The 22,632-nt window shown below is 49.9% G+C and overlaps 2 protein-coding genes across 15 annotated transcripts in view; one reads left to right on the forward strand and one right to left on the reverse strand.

Annotated features, from left to right (window-relative positions):
- Positions 1 to 17: 17 nt before the first annotated feature.
- LOC102685239 (inhibin beta B chain) lies at positions 18 to 4,319 on the reverse strand. The gene is made up of 2 exons (XM_015344116.2): positions 3,445 to 4,319; positions 18 to 772 (listed from the first exon to the last, which is right to left on the reverse strand). The coding sequence occupies exons 1-2, from the start codon at positions 3,923 to 3,925 to the stop codon at positions 18 to 20; spliced, it is 1,236 nt and encodes a 411-aa protein (XP_015199602.2). The 5' UTR covers positions 3,926 to 4,319.
- A 5,511-nt stretch (positions 4,320 to 9,830) lies between these two features.
- The window catches only part of LOC102693883 (R3H domain-containing protein 2), a 55,506-nt gene continuing 42,704 nt past the window's right edge, over positions 9,831 to 22,632 (forward strand). For 13 of the 14 annotated variants that reach the window (XM_015344265.2, XM_015344269.2, XM_015344274.2 and 10 more), the window contains exon 1: positions 9,831 to 10,284. The gene's annotated coding sequence lies outside the window, so the exon portion shown is untranslated. Of the gene's footprint in view, positions 10,285 to 18,242; positions 18,456 to 22,632 lie in introns of those variants that run through there. The other variant, XM_069186580.1, reaches the window with a different exon arrangement.

The raw sequence follows: 22,632 nt of genomic DNA on the forward strand, positions 1-22,632 counted from the left end.
GGACGAGACGGGGCCCACTATGTGCAGCCGCAGGACTCCACGATCATGTCGGGGATGTCCGTCTTGACGATGCTGTGCGTGGAGTCGAAGTAGACGATGGAGAGCGGGCGGCGCTGGATGGGCACGCAGCAGGAGTTGATGGCCGTGTGGATCCCGTTGGCCTTGAGCTGGTTGAACACGGTGGCGTGGAAGGAGGAAGCGATGCCCGGCGCCCCCGCCAGGTGCTGCGGGCACTGGCCCATGCAGTAGTTCATGTGGTAGCCCTCGGGCGCGATGATCCAGTCTTGCCACTGGATGTCGCGGAACTTGATGTAGAAGTCCTTCTTGCAGCACAGGCTGACGTTGCTGCCGCAGCTCAGGGAGCGCCGGCGGATGGCGTGGCTCTCGTCCCGCGGCCTCACCTGCGCCACCAGGAAGGGCTGGTGGGAGGAGTTGCCCGGGCTGCCCAGCACCGCCAGCTCCTGGCACCCCTGGCACTCCAGCTCCAGCCTCAGCCGCTTGTCGCCGCTGTCGAAGAAGGCCTGCACGCCGCGGGTGACGGTGAAGGTGTGCCAGCGGCCCCACTTCACCTCGAACTGCTTCTGGCCCAGCAGCGTGCGATTGGCGCCGCCGGGCCCCGCCGCGTAGACCTGCGCCGTCGCCTTCCCCCGCGGCGCCTCCGCCGCGCGCACGTACAGCCACAGCGTGGACTGCAGGATCTGCAGGCTCTGGCCGCGCTCCTTGGAGAACTGGAAGGCCAGCCCGCCGCGCCCGGGCGCGCTGTCCGCGTGGTCTGAGGTCAGAGGGGAGGGAGAGAAGAGCCGTCAGGCGGGTTAGTGACCCCGGGTTCTCGAAAGCACGCCGGCCTCGCATCCCTCCATCCCTTTCCCAACTGCTTCACCCCGTCCGGGGCCCGGAGCCCATCCCGGCGATCAGTGGGTACAGTGGGCACAAAGTGGGGTACACCCTGGACAGGGCGCACACACAGACGCACTCACGCCAGGGGCTGCATTCCCAGATGCCAGTCAGCCTACCAGCAACCACAGTACCTGGAGGAGACCCAGGCGAATGTGAGCAGAACATACAGACTCCACACAGACAGCACCCCAGGAACTGCTGCCAGGCAGCAATGCTCACTGCTCTGCCCCCAGCAGTACAACATCTGTGTTGTGTTGCCGTTTTCACACGATTACAATGTCAGCGGTGTGGTCCCTCACAAAGGGACACACCCTCTTAAAAGCTTGTGCCGTCGTGCACCCCCACACACACAAAGAACAGAAAGTCCTCAGTAGTGCCAAAACTGACCCCTTAAAGTTTCTTTCAAAATAAAAATCTACGACTTCGTTGAGATAAAAAACGGTGAGGAACTTGCAGCTGTTAATGGCTTTACACATCAGACGATATATGAGTTTCCCCGACCGTCGCATTTTACGGCATTGAGAAAAAAAATATGTATCGGTAGTTCGAGATTAGAAGAAGTAGTTTGAAATAATACAAAGCGGAAGAGAACACAACCGGTTGTATCAAGAAAGAGCCTGATAACGGTTTTTGAATGTTTTTGTCGGTAGATCGTCATTGACGAAGCCGACTCTCCGGTCGGAGTGAGTGCTTCGATCTGCGCGCAAGCACGCCGTCCAGAGTGTAAAAGGTCATCGCGTTTATCCGCTTCCACATGTTTATGTGTTTATCATTTATTACAGTACGGTACAGTAAGCAGAGCTTACGTCAAGACTGAAACTAGTAACGACGGGGGGCGGTTAATTAAACCACTAATAAGGCCAGGTCGACATGACCGCATTAAAAGAAATACAATTTAATAATAATAATAATTATAATAATTGCTCACACTTATATAGTGCTTTTCTGGACACTCCACTCAAAGCGCTTTACAGGTAATGGGGTCTCCCCTCCACCACCACCAATGTGCAGCCCCACCTGGATGAATTTCTGTTGAAAACGTGCACTTTTATTACCGAACGAGAGATATACTCGTCAGCTGACAGCCTTAAATTTAAGCTTTTCCTGGCAGAACCTTCCCCGGCGCTGAAGACTTTAATAAGCGTTTGTATTCAATTCGCTAATAAAATGGACAGCGATAACGAACTCGGAAAACCATAACGACTCACGGCTGTTCGGTGGGTGGCTAATGTTTCCTAACAGCTGTTAAAGTTGAGGCAGTTCAAGAAAGATACTGGACTCATTCGTATTGTTGTTTTTTTTTAAATTAATTCCACTGCTTCGAATCGTGTCGTGGGGCTCCACATCCTGTCTGGAGCCGTGGAGCAACAAAGCGCGCAGAAAACCCTCCTGGGATTCCTCCTAACGAAACTTTGTGTGTGTGTACTGACAACCGAGACGCATGAAGGACTTTTCTGCCACCGGTATCCACTCGTTTACCGGAAGCTGTCCTGTCGTGACCAGGGTCGTGCTGCCCAAGAGGCTTAGGGTGCGAGGAAGGACCGAGAGCCCAAGACTGCTCTCGACCCAGCAGGGATGTCCGATTACCGAAGGGCCACGGAGAATGACCAATCCTGGCAGTCAAAGACAAGTATTAAACGAACAGAAGTTAAGTGTCGGTTCCAAAACAATGTACTTTGTAGTTAATTGCAGCCTAGTCCTGAGACTCGGTGATCCCAGTCACCGGGATGTTTTGTTTTCAAATTAATTATCCCTCTTCCTGGGCTTAATTGGCCCCCAAATCATAATTTGTTTCACGCTTTACGACTGATGGCTTGTCACTAATGTTTTCTTAGCAAACAAAAATATCTATTAACATTATCGGCCTGACAGAGGACAATAGGATTAGACACAAATGTGACATTTTGAAAATTGGGCAATATTACACACCGTTAAGACTGCATTTAGATCAATATTTACTAATAATCCACTCTATAAAAGATACGGGTCCGTAAACTGACATTATGTGATATAATGAAGTTAATTAAAGTTTGCTATAAACATTGGCGCCCTTGTTTAATTCACTCTAAGAAAGATTTTAAACACACTGCGCTACTTTATTTTTTCTGTCTGCGATTCGAATCTCATGTGACAACCGAGGATTGCGGGTTCAAACCCGGCATGGGGAGCTGCTGTTACACCCCCTTCAGCAAGGAGGGCTTTTATCTCAGAGTGCGCCTCTGTATGAATGGGTTTCCAGGCTTGTCAATAACGAACGCTTTTTTCTCGCTCGACTCAACATGGTAAAATAAAGGAATAAAAAACGACACGTTTGCCTTTCCTGGCTCTGAAGACTTTGGATGCGTCGACCGGAAAGGCTTGGTCAAACGTTTCCTTAACGTAATGGAATAAATGCTAAAGTCTTGCTTGTTTGATTGTCTGGTCAAATATGTATTTCCCGTGCTTTCAACTCATAACAAACAGTCCCCGTTGTAGAAGTCTCTTATCAGAATGACTAAATGACTAATGCTTTTTTTTTCAAGTATTGCAATAAACTCTGTTACTCACCCGTGTCTGCAAAACTAACGATCTCGTACGCCGGGTCTCTAGTCTGCGCGCTCTCCGGAGTGTTGCCCAGCTCCAGCGTGCCATCCTGCCTCACTCTGCCCGCGTGCAGCTTTCGGAGCGCCGTGACCAGCGCCGCGCGGGGCACCGCGTGAGTGATGTTGGGTCGCTCCTTCAGGTGCAGCTTGCTGAGGATCTGCTGCTTGGCGATCTCTGTCAGCAGCTGCTCCTCGGAGCCCTTGTCCAGGGCTGGCATGCCGCAGGACGGGCAGCGGGACTCGTCGGCGCCGTGCTGCTCGGGGGACGCGGCGGCCAGCCCCTCCAGCACCGCCAGCGCCAGCAGGAGGAGAGCGGACAGGCACCAGGACTGCATTTTGCTGTTGCCGACCTTGTAAGCGTGGAGCTCTGCGCGGGGTGGTAGCAGCATCACTAGGGACAACTTCGGCAGCATGGATTCGAGCCGACGGCGTGGTTCCGTTTTCATTCACAGCCCCACCGGTGCGACCGAAAGCGGACTGAGACCAAGCCGAGACCACGGAGTCAAAACCTAACCCGAGCTGAGAGCCGACGCGAGTCTCTGGGTCCCGGGGGCTTGTCAGACCCGCTGAGTTCCTCCACACCTGCAGCCGCGTCTTGTCTGCCCGGGGCGTGAAAGATCTGGGGTAATCCACACCAAAGGTTGTGACACGTTCGAGGAGCGCACCAATGACCATCTCAGAGCAGCCGCCACTTGACTTATATATGTAAGAGCGGAGGCGAGGTCATAAGACTGTCTACTGTACCCTCCTGTGAGGGAAGATGCGATCCCCGCGGCTCTGGCACGGGGATGATTCAGACTGGCCCGTCAATCAGACCTGGGTTACATGTTGGAATTCAAAGTACAAAAGTACTTCTGTTTGTATCGTTTGCCCTTCGCTTTTTTTTTTTTCCACTTTCTTTCCAAAGAGTTGGTTTTGGAAAGAGAGGGCAGGCAGGCAGCACGTGTGTCGCAAACATGATGCAATGCGTACCTGTGACTCTGGGAAAAGTGACAATTCCCCCAGGGGTAATGAGCACAAAGGTCGTGCAGCCCGGCGCTGCGAGTGACTGCAAGGAGGCGGAATCGGAGATAAGTGAGATGAAATCACCGATCCATAAACCACGTCGCCTAGAGTTCCTGGCCGGCGTCGCCCGTGCGGCTGACGTGACCTGCGGCAGAGCCTCACTGGCCTGCTGCGCTCTCTGCATGCCGGGCTGTGAAGTGATGGGGTTCAGGAAGGGTAGACGGGTTAGACTCAGCCTGGGTGATGTCCACCTGACAGAGCTGTTGCGTCTGCCTTAAGCAGTGGAAGACCGTGGAAATGGCATCCACTCTCCTGTATTTTCTTGTTTTTTTTGTGCTGGGTGTCTCAGGCCCGAGGTGATAAGGCCTGTGGAGAGAGGCAGGGACAGCGGGACAGGAGGGTGATGAGCTGCCACCCAGGGGTGCGGATGACACTGGTTCACCAAGAGCTGTGAGATTGTAGCAGGTCACGCCAGCCCCATGTCTTCACACTACATCCACCTCTCTTGCGGTAAAGTGGGGAGGACGGTCGGAGCAGCGACACTCCTGCTGGAAACGATCCTGCAGTCGTGCCACAGCCCTGCCCGCCATGACGCTGTGCCACCCTCTGCCACAGCGCCGCTGCTACCAGCATTTCTTTTGCTGCCATTTACCACCCTGACCCGCGGTGCTCAGGTGCTCAAGACTGGGATTGCTTCTGTCGTCCCTGCAGGGCACGGGTGAGGGGGCACCCGCAGGACCCGAAGGTGAGGGAGCAAGAGCTGACGGGGGGGGGCACCGATGACGTCATCGCTCCCGAATGCCATCACTTGATGATGTCACCGCGAGCCCACCGGCACCTGGCAAGTCACAGGCTTTGGGAAACCATCTTGCTAGGAAGCCCAGAAGATCCCTGCCAATCAATGCCCACCTCTCCTTGGTAGTGCTCTGCCATGCTCTGTGGGTCCTGAGTCTGAACCAGGGCTGTACTGGAGTGTGGTTCCAGCACCCATAGTATTGAGCCATTTATCACATAGTACCAATCCATAAGAAAAAAAGTCATGGACTTTTAAGGGTCTTTAACATCTACTCGCTCATTTGAAACATGAGTATCTTTGTCCCTGAATTTTTAGCTCTCACAGAATGAGGTGCAGCACCTGGAAGAGTTGAGACAGGTCTGATTTGGAATACACCCCAGTGTCCAGCTGAGTGTGTGTGTGTGTGCTTGTGTCACAGGGCAGGTGTGGGTGACTGCTATGGTCTTGGATGAGTGTTCTCTACATGAATGACAGCTTGAAGGGAGGGACAGGGCACCCAGTAGAGAAACACAACAGACGCTACAACCTGAAATCAGATATCCAAATTTCCACACAGTGTAAAATCAACTGCCTTACTGTGTAGAAAAAAAAAACAACAGTAAAATTTAAAAGCAGTCAAAAACATAAGAGGCACAGTATACAGTAAGAGGCACATTGCAACCAGCTGGGCTTTGGGTAAATATACTGTAAATATTCTGGGAAGGTTCTGCCAGGAAAAGCTTAAATTTAAGGCTGTCAGCTGACGAGTAAATATTTGTATTATGTTGCGCCGCTGTTGCACTTGTTTGCACAACAACGTTTTTGGCGCCGCCTTGTGGTTAACAAATAAACCTTTTTCGCAATGCAGACAACAATTCCTACAGCGCCTCAGTCAGAAAGATACACTCCTTTAGTCTACTTCCACCTAGTGGAGAGAAACTAGGTTTTAAATTAATTTAAAGGGAGGAAGAACCACTACTACTACGGGGCTTTTCATTGAAAGGTCAACTTATGACGGAAACGTCTCGTCATTGCTTTCAAACGTTCATCACCACGCGCCTCAGGTGTAGCTGAACGTCAGAATATCGCCGTTTTTCTTCATGCAGAAACATCCATCTGATCCATTCCAACATCATGGGGGAGCCAGAGCCTATCCCGGCAAGTATAAAGTGAAAGGTGGGACCTGGACTGGACACTCCATCACAGGGGCACACACACACACACACACATACAAAGACAGACACACTCACAGCCAACTTTCCCAGAAGCCAATTAACTTACCAGCACGGTTTTGGACTGTGGGAGGAAACCAGAGCACCCGGAGGACACCCAAGGAGAACGTGCAAACTCCCCACAGATCTGCACTTGAACCCGGGCCCCCAGCGCCGTGAGGCAGCAATGCTGACCACTACCCTGCCACACCGCCAGCAGAAAAGTCTTCAATGTTCCAGTCTGTTTTCCTGTCACACCAAGAATTCTCAGCCAGCCACTAATCCATCATACTCAATGAGCCCACATTTGTAATGCAAAGTATTCTTAGAGGAAGAATTTCTATTGCATGCAGTGTATCCAGTGTATTTCCCACAGGGACACGTTGCTTTCAGGCATTCACTGCTCTCTGCACTTGATCCGAGCTCTCCCTTGCTGCAGCGTCTAATCATCCGACCTCGTTTATCTGAACCCTGTCACCGGCGTTTGGGGTCGGACTGGGAGGACAGAATAATGGGGTGGGCTGCCATCTACAAGGAAGGGAAACTGGACCACCTGGAACCAACATGCATACTCCACACAAAAAGGCACCCCAATCTGGAATCACACACCGGAGCTGAGAGGCAGCAGTGTGATAAGATAAGATAAGATTTTATTGTCCCCTGAGGGAAAATGTTTTCTGGACGCACAGCACTCCTGTACAAGAATGCAAACAAAAAAAAAGAAAAGAAAAACACTGCACCTTATTCTATTACAAAAAAATAAGAAAAACATTGCACATCACTCTATTGCACAGGTATAACACATACCCACATGTAACATTTATAACACATCAGAAAACATATTGCACTCAAGTGGGTTGTGATGCATCATGCCGCCATGAAACAACTAGTCTATTTATCTGATCCTTGGGACAAAGTCTGTTTTTTTTTCCAGTTCCCTTCAAAATACCCCTTAATGCAATTATTTTAAGAAGAGAGCTGCCAAAGATCGTGATGACTGTGTCTGATTGAGAAAATGAGTAGTTCTGTGCTGTCCTTGGGAACTGTGGGAATTGATAAGTCTCTGTCTCTACAGTAGCAGGCTGACACCTAGTTTGTTTGCAGAGCCTCAAAGAGGCTAAGCCTACATCTGGTGGGACATTTGGTGGGACAGGTCAATTCAGGACCTTTCTGCAGTGGACTCACTGCGTTACCGTCCCTGCTCCACCCGGTGTGGAAGAGGGTGGAAGGCAGCTTTTTGTGGCAGATTCTTGCATTAGGTTTTCAGGGACAGACTGCTATGGAGGAGTCCAGTCTCCTGGTCCAGTCATTAGGAATTTGTCTTTTTGCATAACCCAATTTGCTCTCCATGAGACACACAGACAGGGAGAGAAGCTGGGGGTCAGAGCGCAGGGTCAGACATTTATACGGCGCCCCTGGAGCAGTTGGGGTAAAGGGCCTTGCTCAGGGGCCCAACGGAGTAGGATTCCTCTGCCAGCCGTGGGATTTGAACCAGCAACCTCCCAGCCACAGGCGCAGATCCTTAGCCACAGAGCCACTGCACCGCCTCATTTAAGCTTGTTAAGGAAAATATCTATGTAAAGTGTGGGAGTGTTTCACTGCTGCCCGGCCGCTCTGCCCCACCCTGCCACCTACAGCTCCCCATGCAAAGCGTGAGAAGGTGGGAGACTCAGGGCACTAGAATGCTGCTGTGGTCTAGCAGGCTCATGGGCTTCTGGGTTGGAGTAATCCAAGGGTCCCCAAAATGCAGATTCTGGAGAGACAGATGGTAAATGGCAGCACCACCACCACCACCCTCGACCCGCCCAGGAGGTGGATCCCAACTGGGGCAACTAACATCACGAGAAAGGTTTCAAACGAGAGGAGGCCACTCTGATCATTGAGTCCATTGGATACTTGGTAGCTCATTGCTCTGTGGATCTCACCGAGCCATTTCCTGAAAGAAGCCAGTATGTCGGCTTCAACAACTTGGCTGGGTAGCTTGTTCCAAGCCCCTACCACCCTTTGGGTAAAGAAGCACCTCCCCCCCTCCCTCGGTTTTAAATGATCTTCCCAGTAGTTTCCACTTGCGTTTCAATGTTGATTCTAGTCCCCTCTCATCCTATCAGTTCTGTACAGACGAATAAGTTTTACCAGGCAATTTTGAGGCATTTTAAAAGCCCCTGTCAAGGTGTTTATTTGGTTATGAAGAGGCAGGGACTTTGATTGGCAAAGTGTCTGCCCAAAATTGCAGCCGAAGATGTACAGCACAAGGCATCACCAGGCCTGTCTCTGCAGTGGTAACCTTGACTACAGATAATAAAACACAAACCCGGGACACTCGACAGCTCAGGAATTTTCCTGCCTGAGGTCTTCCGGTTCCAGATAACTGGGTCACAGGCATTAAGTCTTAATTAAACCCCTGTTGGCCAGAAAGTGTAATCCAGACTTATTCCTGATCCTGCAGTTACAGCACTTGGTGTGATGTTCTTCTGTCGCCTTGGGAATTATCCCTGATCTGAAAAGATCAGATATTTCTAGAATGTTTGAAAGTGTGTTAGTGATATCAGAACTAGAAACGAAAGGCTTTTACTTCATTAGTGTTAACAGGTTTTCCAATGACCATATGTCTTCTGCTGCATTTCTGTTTGTCTTTCTCATTTACACTTATATTTACTTAGAACTGTTTTCCTTTAACTTCTTTTACACCTGGCGTAAAGCGCTTTGAGATGCAACTTTTAGAGGCACTGTACACAATGAAGTTGTTTATTATAACCAGAAGCCAGATGTAGGCTCTTGCTTTAAGTCCAATTAGATTACAAAGGGCGCAGAGGCGCAAAGTTTAGCTGCGGGTCACGAGTGCCATACTGCGCCAAAAGCCAGACATCTCGCGGAAAATCCCAATTTCGACTTTTCCTGTTCCACGCGCCCGACTGGCTGATCACCCCGGGGTTTTAGTAAATGAAACGCTCTGTGGATCTCAATGAACCTTCCCGTGAGCATTCCATAAAATTACAACGGATCAAGTTCGCTAAAACGCTTTTGATTCTACCAAAAACATAATTCAATCACGAAAATATAATTAGTGGTACGTAGTATTATTAGCCGCATGATTGTTAAGCAGAGGGGGGTTATTCATGAAACTGTTTGCATCTCAGATATGTCAAAATAATGAATATAATTAAAGACCCCGATTAGCTTGAAGTTACGTTTTCAATGCAAATATATTTTCAGATCCATTTTATATATGTAAAACACATGCATCGATGCGCTGCTGTTGCAAACCGCAGGGGAATATGACGTAACGGGAGACTTCAAAAAACCAATGAGGCGCCGAGACGAAGTACACAGGAAATGCTGACGTAGTTCACTTGCACAGGAAGCGGTGACGCGCTGCGCAGAGAAGCCGGAGCCGAGGGGAATGGTGTTTTCTTTCTTTTCTCTTTTAGTTTAAACCCGGGGCTTTATTCTTTAGTGTTTTTTTAAAAGAAACATTTCATTTTATATATGTATAGTTTCTCCCTTTTCCTCGTTTTACCTTGCTTCCCACGGGCGATTTAGTTGTGTCGATTTGGAGACGGGGGGGGGGGGATAATATTAGGCTTTTTTTCATTTTTCTTGGAGACAGGCTAGCTGTATTTTTGTAATCAACTTGCTCCCCCCCAGCTCAGTACAAGTCGGCGTGATTGTTCGATTTATTTCGCTTTTTTCCGCAACCGAGTGGCCACGGACTTGAGAAGTCGAGGAGCCGAATGAGACCGACAATTTCTTAAAAGTTCTTCAGAGAGAAAAAAAAATCGGGTCGTGTTTCTGTGAATGAGGACGCTTTTCCACGGTGAGTCGACGTGTCTTCCTCTTCTCCCAAGCCGTCTCGGGTGGGAAGCGATGTGGGGTTTCACCTTGGTCTTTTCGACGGGGGTCGGAGGGCGTCTTTCTCCGCGGACAAAACCTGCGCGACCACCTGTGTGTGTTTTCTCGTCATTTTCATACCACTTGTGGAGGCACACAGCTCGGCGCTCTCGCCGAGCCCAGATCCTTGTGAGCAAAACGGAGAGAGACCAGATCTGATTTTCTGTTTGCTTTTTAAACGTATAAAAATGTCATCCCGCCTCAAAACGCAGATGATGGGCATTTTAAAAATGTGAGGAGAGGTGGCCCGTCTGCTTAGGCCCCGTGTGCTGTGGGCGTACTGAGCTCCAACTTCACGCTTTACTGTGTAAAGCTTGTGTTTGTACAGTAACTGGTTGGCTGGGGGGGGGGAATTTGTGTTTTTAAGTGGAACTCTTTCCCGTGTCCGCTTTGTAGTGTGCTCACAGAAATATACATATACGTATGCAGTGTGTATTGTGGTCTAGGTTACACTTTGAAGACGTTTTCGAAGGACTGGTCTCGGGTAGGGCGTGCAGTTAAATTAAGGCGATATCTAAATGTAATTTGCTTGATTATAGCGCAATACTGGGGCTAAGGATCGTGGGGAGCAGCCGTGCCATCGAAGATACAGAGCCTAATACGGCCAGGGAGTCGGTACTGTGTTGTGGGTGTGCACTTTCGGTACTGAACAGAAATCCTCACGCCGGTATCATTCCTAATCCCACTAATATTCCGCTTTGGTGGTCGTGTTCCTGTACCGACGACGTGTTCTGCCTTACTGCAAGGACAGCGTCCTGCTCAATACCACTTCGTCCCGTTAACGGTAGAGTTAGCGTCTGAACCTTTTTCCCCCCTCGATATTAACCCCCCCTCTATCAGGATGGTGGCAGCAGTGCTGCAGAAGCCGCTTGTGCACTCTTCCACTCTTCGCCTGCCAAAATAAACGAGTTGTAGGCTTGCCTTTTCATCTTTTCTTTTTTTTTTGTGTGTGTGGGGGGGTCGTCACGGTTTTTGTCTGAATTTTTTGGAAGCTGGCGGATGCGACGCTCGGATTAGGCCACAGCCGTGCCGCGGTGATGTTAGTGGGGAGCGCTCTCTTCAGACAGTCTAACCCCCCGTTTTTCAGACGAGTTTCCCGAAGTGATGAATTACAGTTTTCGGGGGGTCGCGTTTTCGCTTCCCATCCCCCTTCTCCCTCTCTCCTTGCCCCCCCGCCCCCCGAGTTTAAAGCCCAGCGGTGCCCTGCCAGACCCCTTTAAACAAACAACAAACTACCCGCGTCCTCCTCCGCCGCCAGCCGGGCACGCAAGCGCAGTGCGGGCTGCAAACCCGCTGAACCGGTCACTATGCCGTCTTCGCGCTCGCAGTTCCCCTGGATCGCTGCTACAATACACCGCTCACTTCTTGCGTGATCGTCTTCCCCAACCCCCGCAACCACACACACACACACACACACACTCTGTAAGTATTCGTAATTACTGACACGTATACAGTCCTTTTCTGGACACTCCACTCAAAGCGCTTTACAGGTAATAGGCACCCCCCTCCACCACCAACACCAATGTGCACCAGTACTCTCGCCGCACACCAGCTATCAGTGGGGAGAAGAACAGAATGGTGAAGCCAGCTCACAGATGGGGATTATGAGGAGACTATGATCGTTTAATGTCAGGGGGATGTTTTTTTGGCTAGGACGCTGGATTCGTAATAACCACCTCTGTCTTCCGTCTCACCCGAAGGACGGTGCTCTTTTACAATATTGCGGTCACCATCACTGTACTTGGGCATTAGGACCCATACAGACTGCAGGGTGAGCGCCCCCTACTGGCCCCACTGACACTTCCAGCAGCAACCTTAGCTTTCCCAGGAGATCTCCTGTCCAGTACTGGGCCAGGCTCACACCTGCTGAGCCTCAGTGGGCTGCTAGTGGTGAGTTGCAGGGTGATATGGCTGGTGGCAAATGTGAACCGTGCTGGTACCCAAACCTACCTGCTCACTCTGCCACGGTAGTGTAGTTTCTTCAGCCTTCAGGTATGACCACAATTTAAAATGTCTCCCTACCTGCGATCCATGTGGGTCCTAATGCCCCAGTATAGTGACGGGGACACTACACTGTAAACAGGCGCCGTCCTTCGGATGAGACGTAAAACCGAGGTCCTGACTCTCTGTGGTCATTAAAAATCCCAGGGCGTTTCTCGAAAAGAGTAGGGGTGTAACCCCGGTCTCCTGGCCAAATTTCCTATTGGCCCTTATCAATCATGGCCTCCTAATAATCCCCCTCTATGAACTGGCTTCATCACTCTGCTCTCCTCCCCACTGAGAGCTGGTGTGTGGTGAGCGTTCTGACGCACTATGGCTGCCGTCGCATCATCCAGATGGGGCTGCACACTGGTGGTGGAGGAGGGGATCCCCGTTACCTGTAAAGCGCTTTGAGTGGAGTGTCCAGAAAAGCGCTATATAAGTGCAAGTAATTATAATAATAATAATTATAATTATTATTATTAATTTTGTCTCACTCCTCCCCCCGTCTGACCACCATATCGGCCGACACCCTCTCGTCCACCCCCTCCCTGAGCAGAAACATCCGCTTGCTTACAGGTCACCCGTGTCCCAGTTTACTGCCGCTTAGAGAGAGCTGCTGAGGGCGCTCGGCACCTTCCCCGCGGCACGCCAGCCTGGCGGTGTGGCTCTTACTGTGTCACGGCCGCAGCGGCGGCGTCCCGGCAGGCAGGAGGCCGGGGGGTCCCTGTGCCGGGGCAGTCGTCCGCAGCTGCGGGGGCGTTTCGGGGGTGCCGATGCCGGGTGTCGGCCCCTCGCGGTTCGTGGGTGCCTGCCGTCCTCGGTTTGAACCTGACATCACCGCGGCGGGCAGCGAAGGCGGGAGGTTGCACTGTTTGGCGTGAGTGAGTGGGGGCACATGGGAACTGGGCAGCGCCGCCGAGAGGCCTTGCAGTCAGAGATTCGGGGGGGGGTGTCGTCCCCCGGCAGGAGAGGAGGTAACTCGGCTTATCTTTTGCGCTGTCCCCGGGGGGGGCGGGTGGGGCCGTGCCCTCTCCAGCTGGGACTTGCACTGGGCCGGATGCTGCAGGAATGCCCCCGGGTAGCTGGCACGCCGCTTGTGAAGAGCGGAGTGGCTCAATGGAGAGCTCGCCTCCCTGCTCCCGTGCGCGTCTGTGTGAAGGGTGTGCTGGTCGCACTGTTGGGAGCGGGTGACTCACACACTGCGAACGCGCAGGGCCGCCGCCAGATGAGAGCAGGACAGAGGTGGGCTCTTGTACCTCACTGCCGATTCTTAATGGGGAATGAGCTCTATCTTATATGCAGCTGACCCCCCCCCGAACTCCTGTACATATGTATGTGTATAAAGGCTTGATTTCAGGGCAGAGAAAATACTGAAGCGCCAGACTGAAATGCTGTCTGCTTGGAACGGCTTTGAGAAAGGAGGCCTGGTTTCATTTGCGGGGCTGAGAGGTTGAGAAGGCCAGGGTATTTTGTTGTATTTTTCTGCTTTCCAGGGAGGGAGAGAGGGGAGAGTTGTGAACCATAACTACGGAAGTTCCCTCTGGTGTTCACCATGGCAGCTGGCACAAGCAGCGTGGCTTCAGTGTGCCAGAACAACAAGCAGAAGTTAATACTGCGCTTGGAGATTCAGTCCATCCATTTCTGAATGCTTTATCCAGTACCAGGTTGTAGGGGAGCCGGAGCCTATCCCAGCAAGCAACGGGGGCCAGGCAGGGTACACTCTGGACGGGACACGAGTCCATCACAGGGCACACAGACCAACCACAGACATGCACATACTCGCATGAGAGCTGATTTTCCCAGAGGACAATTAACCTAGCTGCATGTCTTTGGACTGAGGGAGAAAACCTATGTTAATACGCAGAGAACATGCAAACTCCCAGCTGACCAGCTCCCTGGGCATTGACCCAGGGCCCCTTCCACTGCGCCACCGTTGCCCCTAACTGATTAACGCATTAGAGCTTGCTAAGCCTGTACTGCATCAGAGCTGAAGGAGCTTGTAGGAATGCAGTGACTTTGGGAGGCTATCATGCGCTTGTATCGTATGGTACGGAGAGGATGAGCTGTAAAAATGGAACATAATCCCACGGTCTCTCTCTAACTCTTGCTTTTCAACCCAGGCCATCGCCCAACCTCAGCCCCCCTTTTAGTTGAATTCTTTTATCTTCACCCCCGATGAAGCTGGTTTCTGGTAAACGTGAAATCTCCCGCTCGGTTTTAAAGAACCTAGCAAAGCTCATGTAAGGGTTCGAGTAGTTACTGTACCTCATTATTCTCCTAAACCTCACCTCCCGAACACACTATAAGAAACGCGCTGGGCCCCTCTCCTCCCTCCCTTCTTTCGTCTTGCTGGGTCCCTCCTGCAGCTGTTCCTCGGATACTCCTGACCTCCCCCCCCCCTCAGCCAGGTACTGACCCCCAGCCCAGCAGCTGCAGCCTCAGCCTCTTGCACTCCTGACCGCTTCTGCTTACTGGCGGGTGTCATTTCTCACGAAGGGATTGTAAGGTGTTTTGGGGGATTTTTTGGTCTCTAACTTTAAATTGTTCTTTAAATTATTGTATTTTAAGCTGTTCTTTATTAGTAAGGTGGTTGTTGGCTTCTGCATGGCAGACGGCCTGCTCTGTCAGGCGTGAGCGATTTGCTGGAGGTGAAGGGTGAATAGTGATGGGCTCTGAATTCAGTCTGCAGCAAAATTTCGCAATTGTTAAAATACATTTCACAACAGTTCAAATTGGAGTCTGAATTTATGAGACGAACAGAGGATAAAACCCAAAGGAATGACTTAATGCTTGATGAGTGTTTTAAGCCAAATAAGTGTGAAAAGTCTCACAGGGTAAATATGTATGGATTTCTGTTAATAAATCTTTTTGATTTCTACCAGCAGGATTCTTCTCCCAGTTATGGACCTTTTTGGTTTTGTTTGTATTGTGGGATGACTACCAAATAAATCATTGGAACTTTTAGGTGTGGTGTGCCGGGCAGGACAATTGAAATATAATTGACAAATGGCTTCACCCAACCTCAGCTTCATCGAGCCTCGCAGAAGCCACATCTGTGATGAATGGCTCCCCTTTCTCCAAAAAGCCCCATCAGCATTTTTTCCCCCTACTGCTTGCAAATAGTTAAAAATCAGCTTTTGGTAATCTCGGTTTTTCATCCTTGTGAATAATTCAGTTTCATAGTCAGTGAACAGAATTAGTGTAATTTTTTTTGGCAACCCCATTACCAGTGATGGATATTGCGGAGTTCTGTGTGTTACAGCCCTGGCTTAATGATTTATATGAAATCAAAGCCTATGGATTTAAATAGACCTTCCTGGCCCTTCTTCCACTAGTTGTTTAATTGCGGCGATCGTGAGGGGTAGGGGAGAGGTGTATTTCCATATTCTTTTATTCCATGTGGTAGTTTTTTCTTTGCAGGTTGGAGGGGTGGAAATAAGGCTCTCATTCCAAAGCAATCTGAGCCCTGTCAAGTTGTGCCTGCTGTCACGTAATTTAAAAGCGGTGCCTTATTTTGAGGAATTATGCACGGCCCAGGCTCAAGCACAAAACCAGGGTATGCGTCTCCAGTCCTAGAGGGCCAGTAGGTCTTATGATTTTCTTTTCACCTGAGCTAGTTGGACTCATTGTTTATTAGATAAGTTGAAGCCTCTCCTTGTTCTTAATGTCCTGGAGATTTTGGAGAGGGGGTAATCTTCTGGACAGCGACCTTTGAGGAGCTGAGCTCCCCTGGGTTAAAGTCGTATGAAATGTACTGGCTTTTTTGCTTCATTAATATACCTTGCTTTAGAACCTGCAGCTCTTAAGATCTGAAAAAGATCGAGCTGCTGTACAATAGAAGTCTTATTTCATTCCCCAGGTGAAGGGTTCCCTTGTGGTTGCAAAACCACACACAGGTTTCGTCTGTTCATTTCTCCGGGTCTCCAAAGAGATGATGATGGGTGTTAGTGAGTGTACAAGAGCCTTGTTTCACCAGAGATTAGGATTGTCACAGTAACATTTTACATTGAAAAGGTTAAATTAATGTGACATATGATTGTGAAAACGAGGACATTGTTTTGCTTGACTATCGTCCAGGTGGAGCAGGCTGCTCAGGCTTGCCCTCAGTGTGGTGGAAGGCCTCCAAGACTCCTGGTGTTACTCAGCTGGCTCGTGATAGCCAAGGATCAGTGGGATGTTCTTCAGTGTCACTGGGGGCGTGCTGGCTGTGATCAGTCATCAGCACAATGTGGATTAGCCCCCGCTATCTCTCGGGGGATTGAAACGTTGATCTGAATTAGGGTCAGATAATGAGTCCTCTGGTGTGTGATCAGTGTAGGTAGGGTCTGCAGAGTGGACCTTTTCAACCCGAGGATACGATTCGTGTTATATCCCCTGATGCTCTGCCCTTTGAAGCTGACTTTTCCATCAGTCTCTAGGGCTGGTCATGAACACTAAACAAGCCCATTCACTCCAGTGTCCAAGGGAAATGAACAGCGTTGTGCTCGGTTGTGATTTTGCGTCTCTGAATAGATCCTGAGATTGTAAGCGCAGTAAGCTGAGGGAGGAGTTCTGTCTGATCGGTAGAAACGAGCGACTGTGAACGGGATTCCTCAGCGATCTTGTTTTGATGGTTTGAAGTTGTTGAGCTTTCTTCCCCATGTGGGGTGGGGGTGGAGGGAGAGGGACTGATGAAGGGGAACAATAAGGAAAGTTTTGAGATCAGCCCCCCCCAAGTTGAGACTGCGCATGCATTATGAAATACCTGTCTTCCGCTGGCTTTGATTCATGAGGTGGTAGTGCAGGGTGAGGAATGAGCGTTCCTTGGAAGCTGAATAATTAAAACAGCTGTGTAATGGCACCATTAATTAGGCGATGGAAAGGTTGAATGTTTAATTTCATAAACACTCTTTCTTCTAGTACAGAGCCTTGCTTTGCCACTTCGAACATGTGATCTTCTGGGATTGTGAAGAGGGATTATTTTTTAGATGTTTAGGTAACTGAAGCAAATTAAAGGAATTCAGACATGATATGGTAGTTTTAGTCAGCTGACCATTAAGAGACGATGACTTAGGTTGGCAATCTGCAAGATGGTTTCAGGGTTTTATTTTTGTGAGTTAGGTAAAGATGTTAATAACAGAACTGGCAAGACTTGTATTGCAAAGTTGGATCCCGTTCAGGTTTTATGAGCTGGGTTGTTGAAGCCATTGCCAGGTTCTGTATACCATTGTGAGTGAATGAGATTTGGAAAGTCAAAGCAATTCAGTAACTTTTCTGATCATTAGTACTAATTTGTAGAAGAGCGTGCAGCTTGTAAAATCTGGAATGGATGAGACCACTATGTAATTGGAGCCCTGTGTTTTTCCATGTGGTACTATTTAAAATAACCCTGGTGCTTTACGCTTGCCTGTCAAACGGGTCTAAGTGAGGACCATGCGCATCTGCTGTGTCGTCGGTGCTGCAGAAAAGCGTTTGTGGGGGTATCCCCTTTCTGGCACGCAGGTTGTGGGAGAGCGCTTGGCTGAATGGCTTTTTAAAGATCCGGTCTTCTCAGAAATGTTTGAAAGCTAGTGCCCTGGAAATCCATCCGGACAGGTTAAAAAAAAAAAAAAACTTGGATGAATACATTTCGACTGAGCCTCCAAAGACCCATTAGAGACAGCGGATGGGTCTGTGCTCCGCCTAAGTTAGTGTGGAGAGCGTTGCTGCTCTCAGCGTGCGCTTCTGCGGCCAATCTCCAGTCTCCTCCTGCCTTTAGCTCCATCTGCAGTAGCGGGATGTGTTCCCCACCCCCCATTTGCAGAAGGATTCCAGGTTTGCCAGTTCTATTTATAAACGGCGCGCTGGCGGAGCGGCGCGCTGGCGTGTCTGCGGCAAGCTTCTCGGCCTGAATTATTGATCGGCGCTGGAGGTGAGCGGAGCCTGCTGGCCCTGGTGCTGGGCAGAGCCCGGGCGGGGCCGCGTGCCAGCCGCGCCACTGGGCAGAGCCGCGGCAAGGGCGCATTCCTCGGGGCGGTCGAGAGCGCCTGTTCCGAATTTAACCCTCTCCGGGCCATCGGCGTCGCCGCGAATCCCGAAAGAGGGGAGGGGCTGCCTGCGGCTGACTTGAGTGATCAATAGTCCTGTGTCGTGGAGGTAATTGAGCTGATTGTTCCTGCGTTTGTCCCCCTAAACATCAGCTTTTCCTTTATGTCTCTCTTTGGGAATCTTTCTGAGAAACAGTTGGAATGAGATCCTTTCGCTTTTAACAGCCAGGCCAGCACAACGGCCCCAGGCCGCCTCTCGTCCCTCTTCTGAGTGTTTTGCATAACAGGACCGTCCACTCCTGGTCCTGGAAGGCCGGGGTGTCTGCAGGTCTTCTCGATCTCTTTAAACCTGCTGAGCATCTTCACCTGGACCAGTTGAGCCAGAGCTGGTAGGGATTGTGGAGAGTCAGGGCTGGAATGAAAACCCGGTGCAGTGATTTCCCCAGGACTGGATTAGCCTGGTTCCCCTGCTGTTCCTCTCATGTTCTCCTGGAGTGCCCTTAATGGAGAACCACAAAGCCTGTGCTGGATCAAACGGGTCGATCAGCTGGGCGATCAGCTCGGTGACCAGCTGGGCTGCGCGGGGGTTCCCCTGGAAAGGTCACTTCCTGGTGTCGGCTGGCATGGCCGGGGGGAGGGGGGGGGGGGTCATGTGGCAGCATGTGATACTGTGCAGGGAGCCTCCGGAATTATCCCGCTGCGCCCGTCACACTTGGATGTGTGTGTGAGCTGTGCACAACACATTGTCCTTTATTAGTAGAAATTAATCTGAGTTTCTGTTGCCCCAGCCTGCTTTTTTGTCTTTCTACTCCTGTCCTGCTCTCTGAGCTTTCTTCCTCTTTTCCCACTTCTCAGTCTCTATCTCCCACTGTGGGGGTGGGGGGGGTCTTCATCCACTTCTCAGTCTCTATCTCCCACTGTGGGGTGGGGGGTCTTCATCCTGAGCGCTGGAGCAGTGTGAGGTTCGATGTCTTTCCTGCTTTGTTTGTTGATCCTCTGGATCCTTTATGCACGATACAGATAGTGCAGGATTGTGCCCGGAGCACAAGGAGTAGATACCGATATTGCATTCAGTATTACAGCCCCACAAACTCTAACAACATAATGGTGTATGCAAATGTGTGAATTTGTTTGTGTAGCCCAATTGTACTCAAAATGTTACCTCAAATTCATCATGCAAGCTACTGCAAACGGCACTCTGCCAGGTCTGTTGCATGGTGAAGTTTAGATTGCTATGGTTTAAAAACTCTTGTGGATATTTGCTTTAATTCATGTGTTCCTTCAGTAGATCTATTGCATCCATTAGTTGGGAGGATCTGATAGACATGGCAGGCTGGGTGGGGCCTATATGTAGCAGGAACCTTCCTTTATAGTCTGTTTGTTGGTTAGAGACAGCAGATCGCAGCCTGAGATTCTTTTTCATCAAGTTGATCAAACATTGCTTTTTGATGCTTGTCCTGACTATGTTGAGATGGGAAATGTAATTACACAGTAGGGCTGAGAACACACACAAATGCACATATATACAACTCATCATTTTTTCCCCACACTCGTCTGTGTTGCTTGCATCCTTTGACAAGACTTGTCACCTTAGTCAGCCTGGGAACCTCTGTGCAAAGAAGTCTTTAGCTGCAGGAAGGGTTAGTCAATTTAAAGTGGCTCAATTTTATTCATTTGATCTTATTTGTCCTCTGAGTTAAGGATTTAAAGGTATGCTTCAAGAGCTGTTATGGACTGGCATCTTAAACTTTTGTTGTGACACTGTTTTTGCTGGGTTGAGGCTTTGAGAAGGAGGGTGAGTTCTGAGAGAGAACTACAGCGTAGGGTGTTGTGCCACCAGAGTAACACTCCCCTGTTCTATTCTAGAGTAAAACCTATCTTTTTAAATAAGATCACTGACCCTGGTAGCCAGAGAGCCTTAAAGCATCACAGGGTTTCTCTGCGCTGAAGCCACACAGGGTCCTATTTATTCATCTGATTCCCCAGTTCCTTCATTAAGAAGGATCTTTCAAGAAGCTAACGCTGCACTAGAATCAATTAAACGCTAATCAGCTGTTAGAGCCGAGATGTAACCCTTCAAGAGTTGTAGGCCATCAGTGGGGTTAACAGTGTTTCTTTAAGCGAACCATCCAACGTGACCCTCCTTTGAAACCCCAACGGAATGTGCTGGCTGTCAGATTTTTTTATTTGCGTTCCTTATGCGCATTTTTTAGTGAAAAGGCGAAAGAAGCGTTTCGGCTTGCGTCTCAAGAGGGGTCATCCTGAGTCGGTTTCCCTCTTGAGTGGACCTTGCTGTGCTGAATGGACCTGTCTTCTGGGCCGTGGTTGCACTGATGAGATGTTACACCAGTTTCCTGGCCATTAATGGTCCGAAGATGCTGTTTGTAAGAGTAGCGGTGTCCAGGCCGAATTCCAGTCTGTCCTTGTGCTTCCTGGGCTCCCGGAAGGTCACTCCTGGCTGTGGTGGTGGAGCTTGGCCTGGTGGGTATTATAAGGTGGCCTGCTGGTGCTGTGCACACGTAAAGGATTTTTTTTTTGTCCGATTCTCATTTCCTCGAGTGGAGTAACGACTCCTCAGGCTTTCCCCCCGTGAAGTTTATAATTGACTAATGCCCTAGTTGTTATGATGCCAACGGAGTTGTGGCGAACTAGATTGTGTACTTCGTTTGAGGTTGAGGATGGTGCTGCATAAGTGCTTCTCAATACGACCCCCCCAAAAAATCTTGGGCTTTACATTTCCTTTCGTCTGAGCCAAGAAGGCAAATTAAGACCCGTAAATTAAACCAGAGCCTTGTAATTTAAAATAAAACAATCGTGGGTTTGTCACCGAGGCCTGTAGAGGCCTCAGTGGTGGGGATCAAGGTGCTGTTGTAGTTAGTTTGGGACACGGAGAGGGACCCGGGTCTAATTTAGTCGTGATGTTTCAGGAGCTGCTCACGAAGGCTGGCGGGCACCTGAGGGGGAATGGGAGGAGCGTTGTGGGAAAGGGAGGGTTCAGATGGGCCTGCGTTGCCTCAACAGTGATCCTGGCCCTGGGAGTCCGAGATTGAGTAAACTGTACATCAGCCCATGTTTTATTCACTTTGCTTATTATTAGTAATTGTCCCAGCAGGCAGCTTGGTCCAGGTCTTGTCTTTGTCTTTCTATAATTCCCTGCTTGTCTTGTCTGCCCGTTGCACCATCAATCTGTTCGACTATCTAGGTCAGGGACAGGCATCTGTGCATCCTCCAGACAGTCCCTTGACTTTGTTCCTACGGCATCGCTAGTCGCTCCAGGTAACGGCACAGCTTCATATGGAGTGACTTTAATTAGGCATGACTCTATTCTCAGATGGTGGGACAATCTGTAAAGGAGTTGGTCATTAACGTGCGGTGGCTGACATCACCAGGGCTAACCATGACTTCTGTTACTTACCCTCTCGCCACGTGTGTCTAGGGAGCATACCTTGCTTAATTGATGTTTGAAGAATATTCTGCGGCTCCAGTTAAATGCTTGTAAGGTGTTGTGTACAGTACCACTTTTATAGAATACTGTTGAGTGCGAGACGCAAATCCAGCCGGGACCGGAATCACAAGGTGGGCAGTTTGAGATTCCAAGTGGGGAAAATGGTAATCGTCTTGTTTTCCAATGTGTAAGAGCTGTTTGAAAGTTGATTACGGAAGAATATTGGGCAGAGGAAGCCGTGGGCTCAGATTGTATGAAGAGTGTGGTGGTGCCTGAGGGTCATGGGTGCACATGGTGCAATTTTACTTTCTGCTCTCGTGTGGAGTCTGAGGTGAGATGGAGTCTGGGAGCTGTGCTTGGGATAGAAATTCTGGTAAATCTATTGTCTGTCACTGGGGTCCAGTACTCAGTGCTTTTGCATGCATGTTCTGGTGAGCGCTTTGTATGTTCGATCTGATAAATCCAAGCACTTGCCATGCCCAATCCTCGAGATTCTGGCAATGGGCTGCCGTTTGGCGATGCTCTGGATTAGGTCCTTTTTCTTGACAACATGACCGGTGGGGCTCCTAACCTGTAGTTCACTTGTTCTTCGGGTGGCCCTGCAGGCATTCTGCGCTCCGCAATTGTTGGCTAAGCGGAATCAGAAACGAAATATCGGAGCTCATTGGTGCAAATTAATAAGTGAGGGAATGAAAAGGTGAAAAGAACATTCAAAACAGATGTCCAGTTACCCACCAAAACCATTGCACTGAGTGTCACAGCACGGCAGTCTCCACCTGCAGTACTGTACTGCCATGGATGTACCTTGGCAAAGCTTGTGATTTATGGTTGGACTGTGATC

The sequence above is a fragment of the Lepisosteus oculatus genome, chromosome 1 (genome assembly GCF_040954835.1).
Source record: "Lepisosteus oculatus isolate fLepOcu1 chromosome 1, fLepOcu1.hap2, whole genome shotgun sequence".
NCBI classification, from domain to species: Eukaryota; Metazoa; Chordata; class Actinopteri; order Semionotiformes; family Lepisosteidae; genus Lepisosteus; species Lepisosteus oculatus.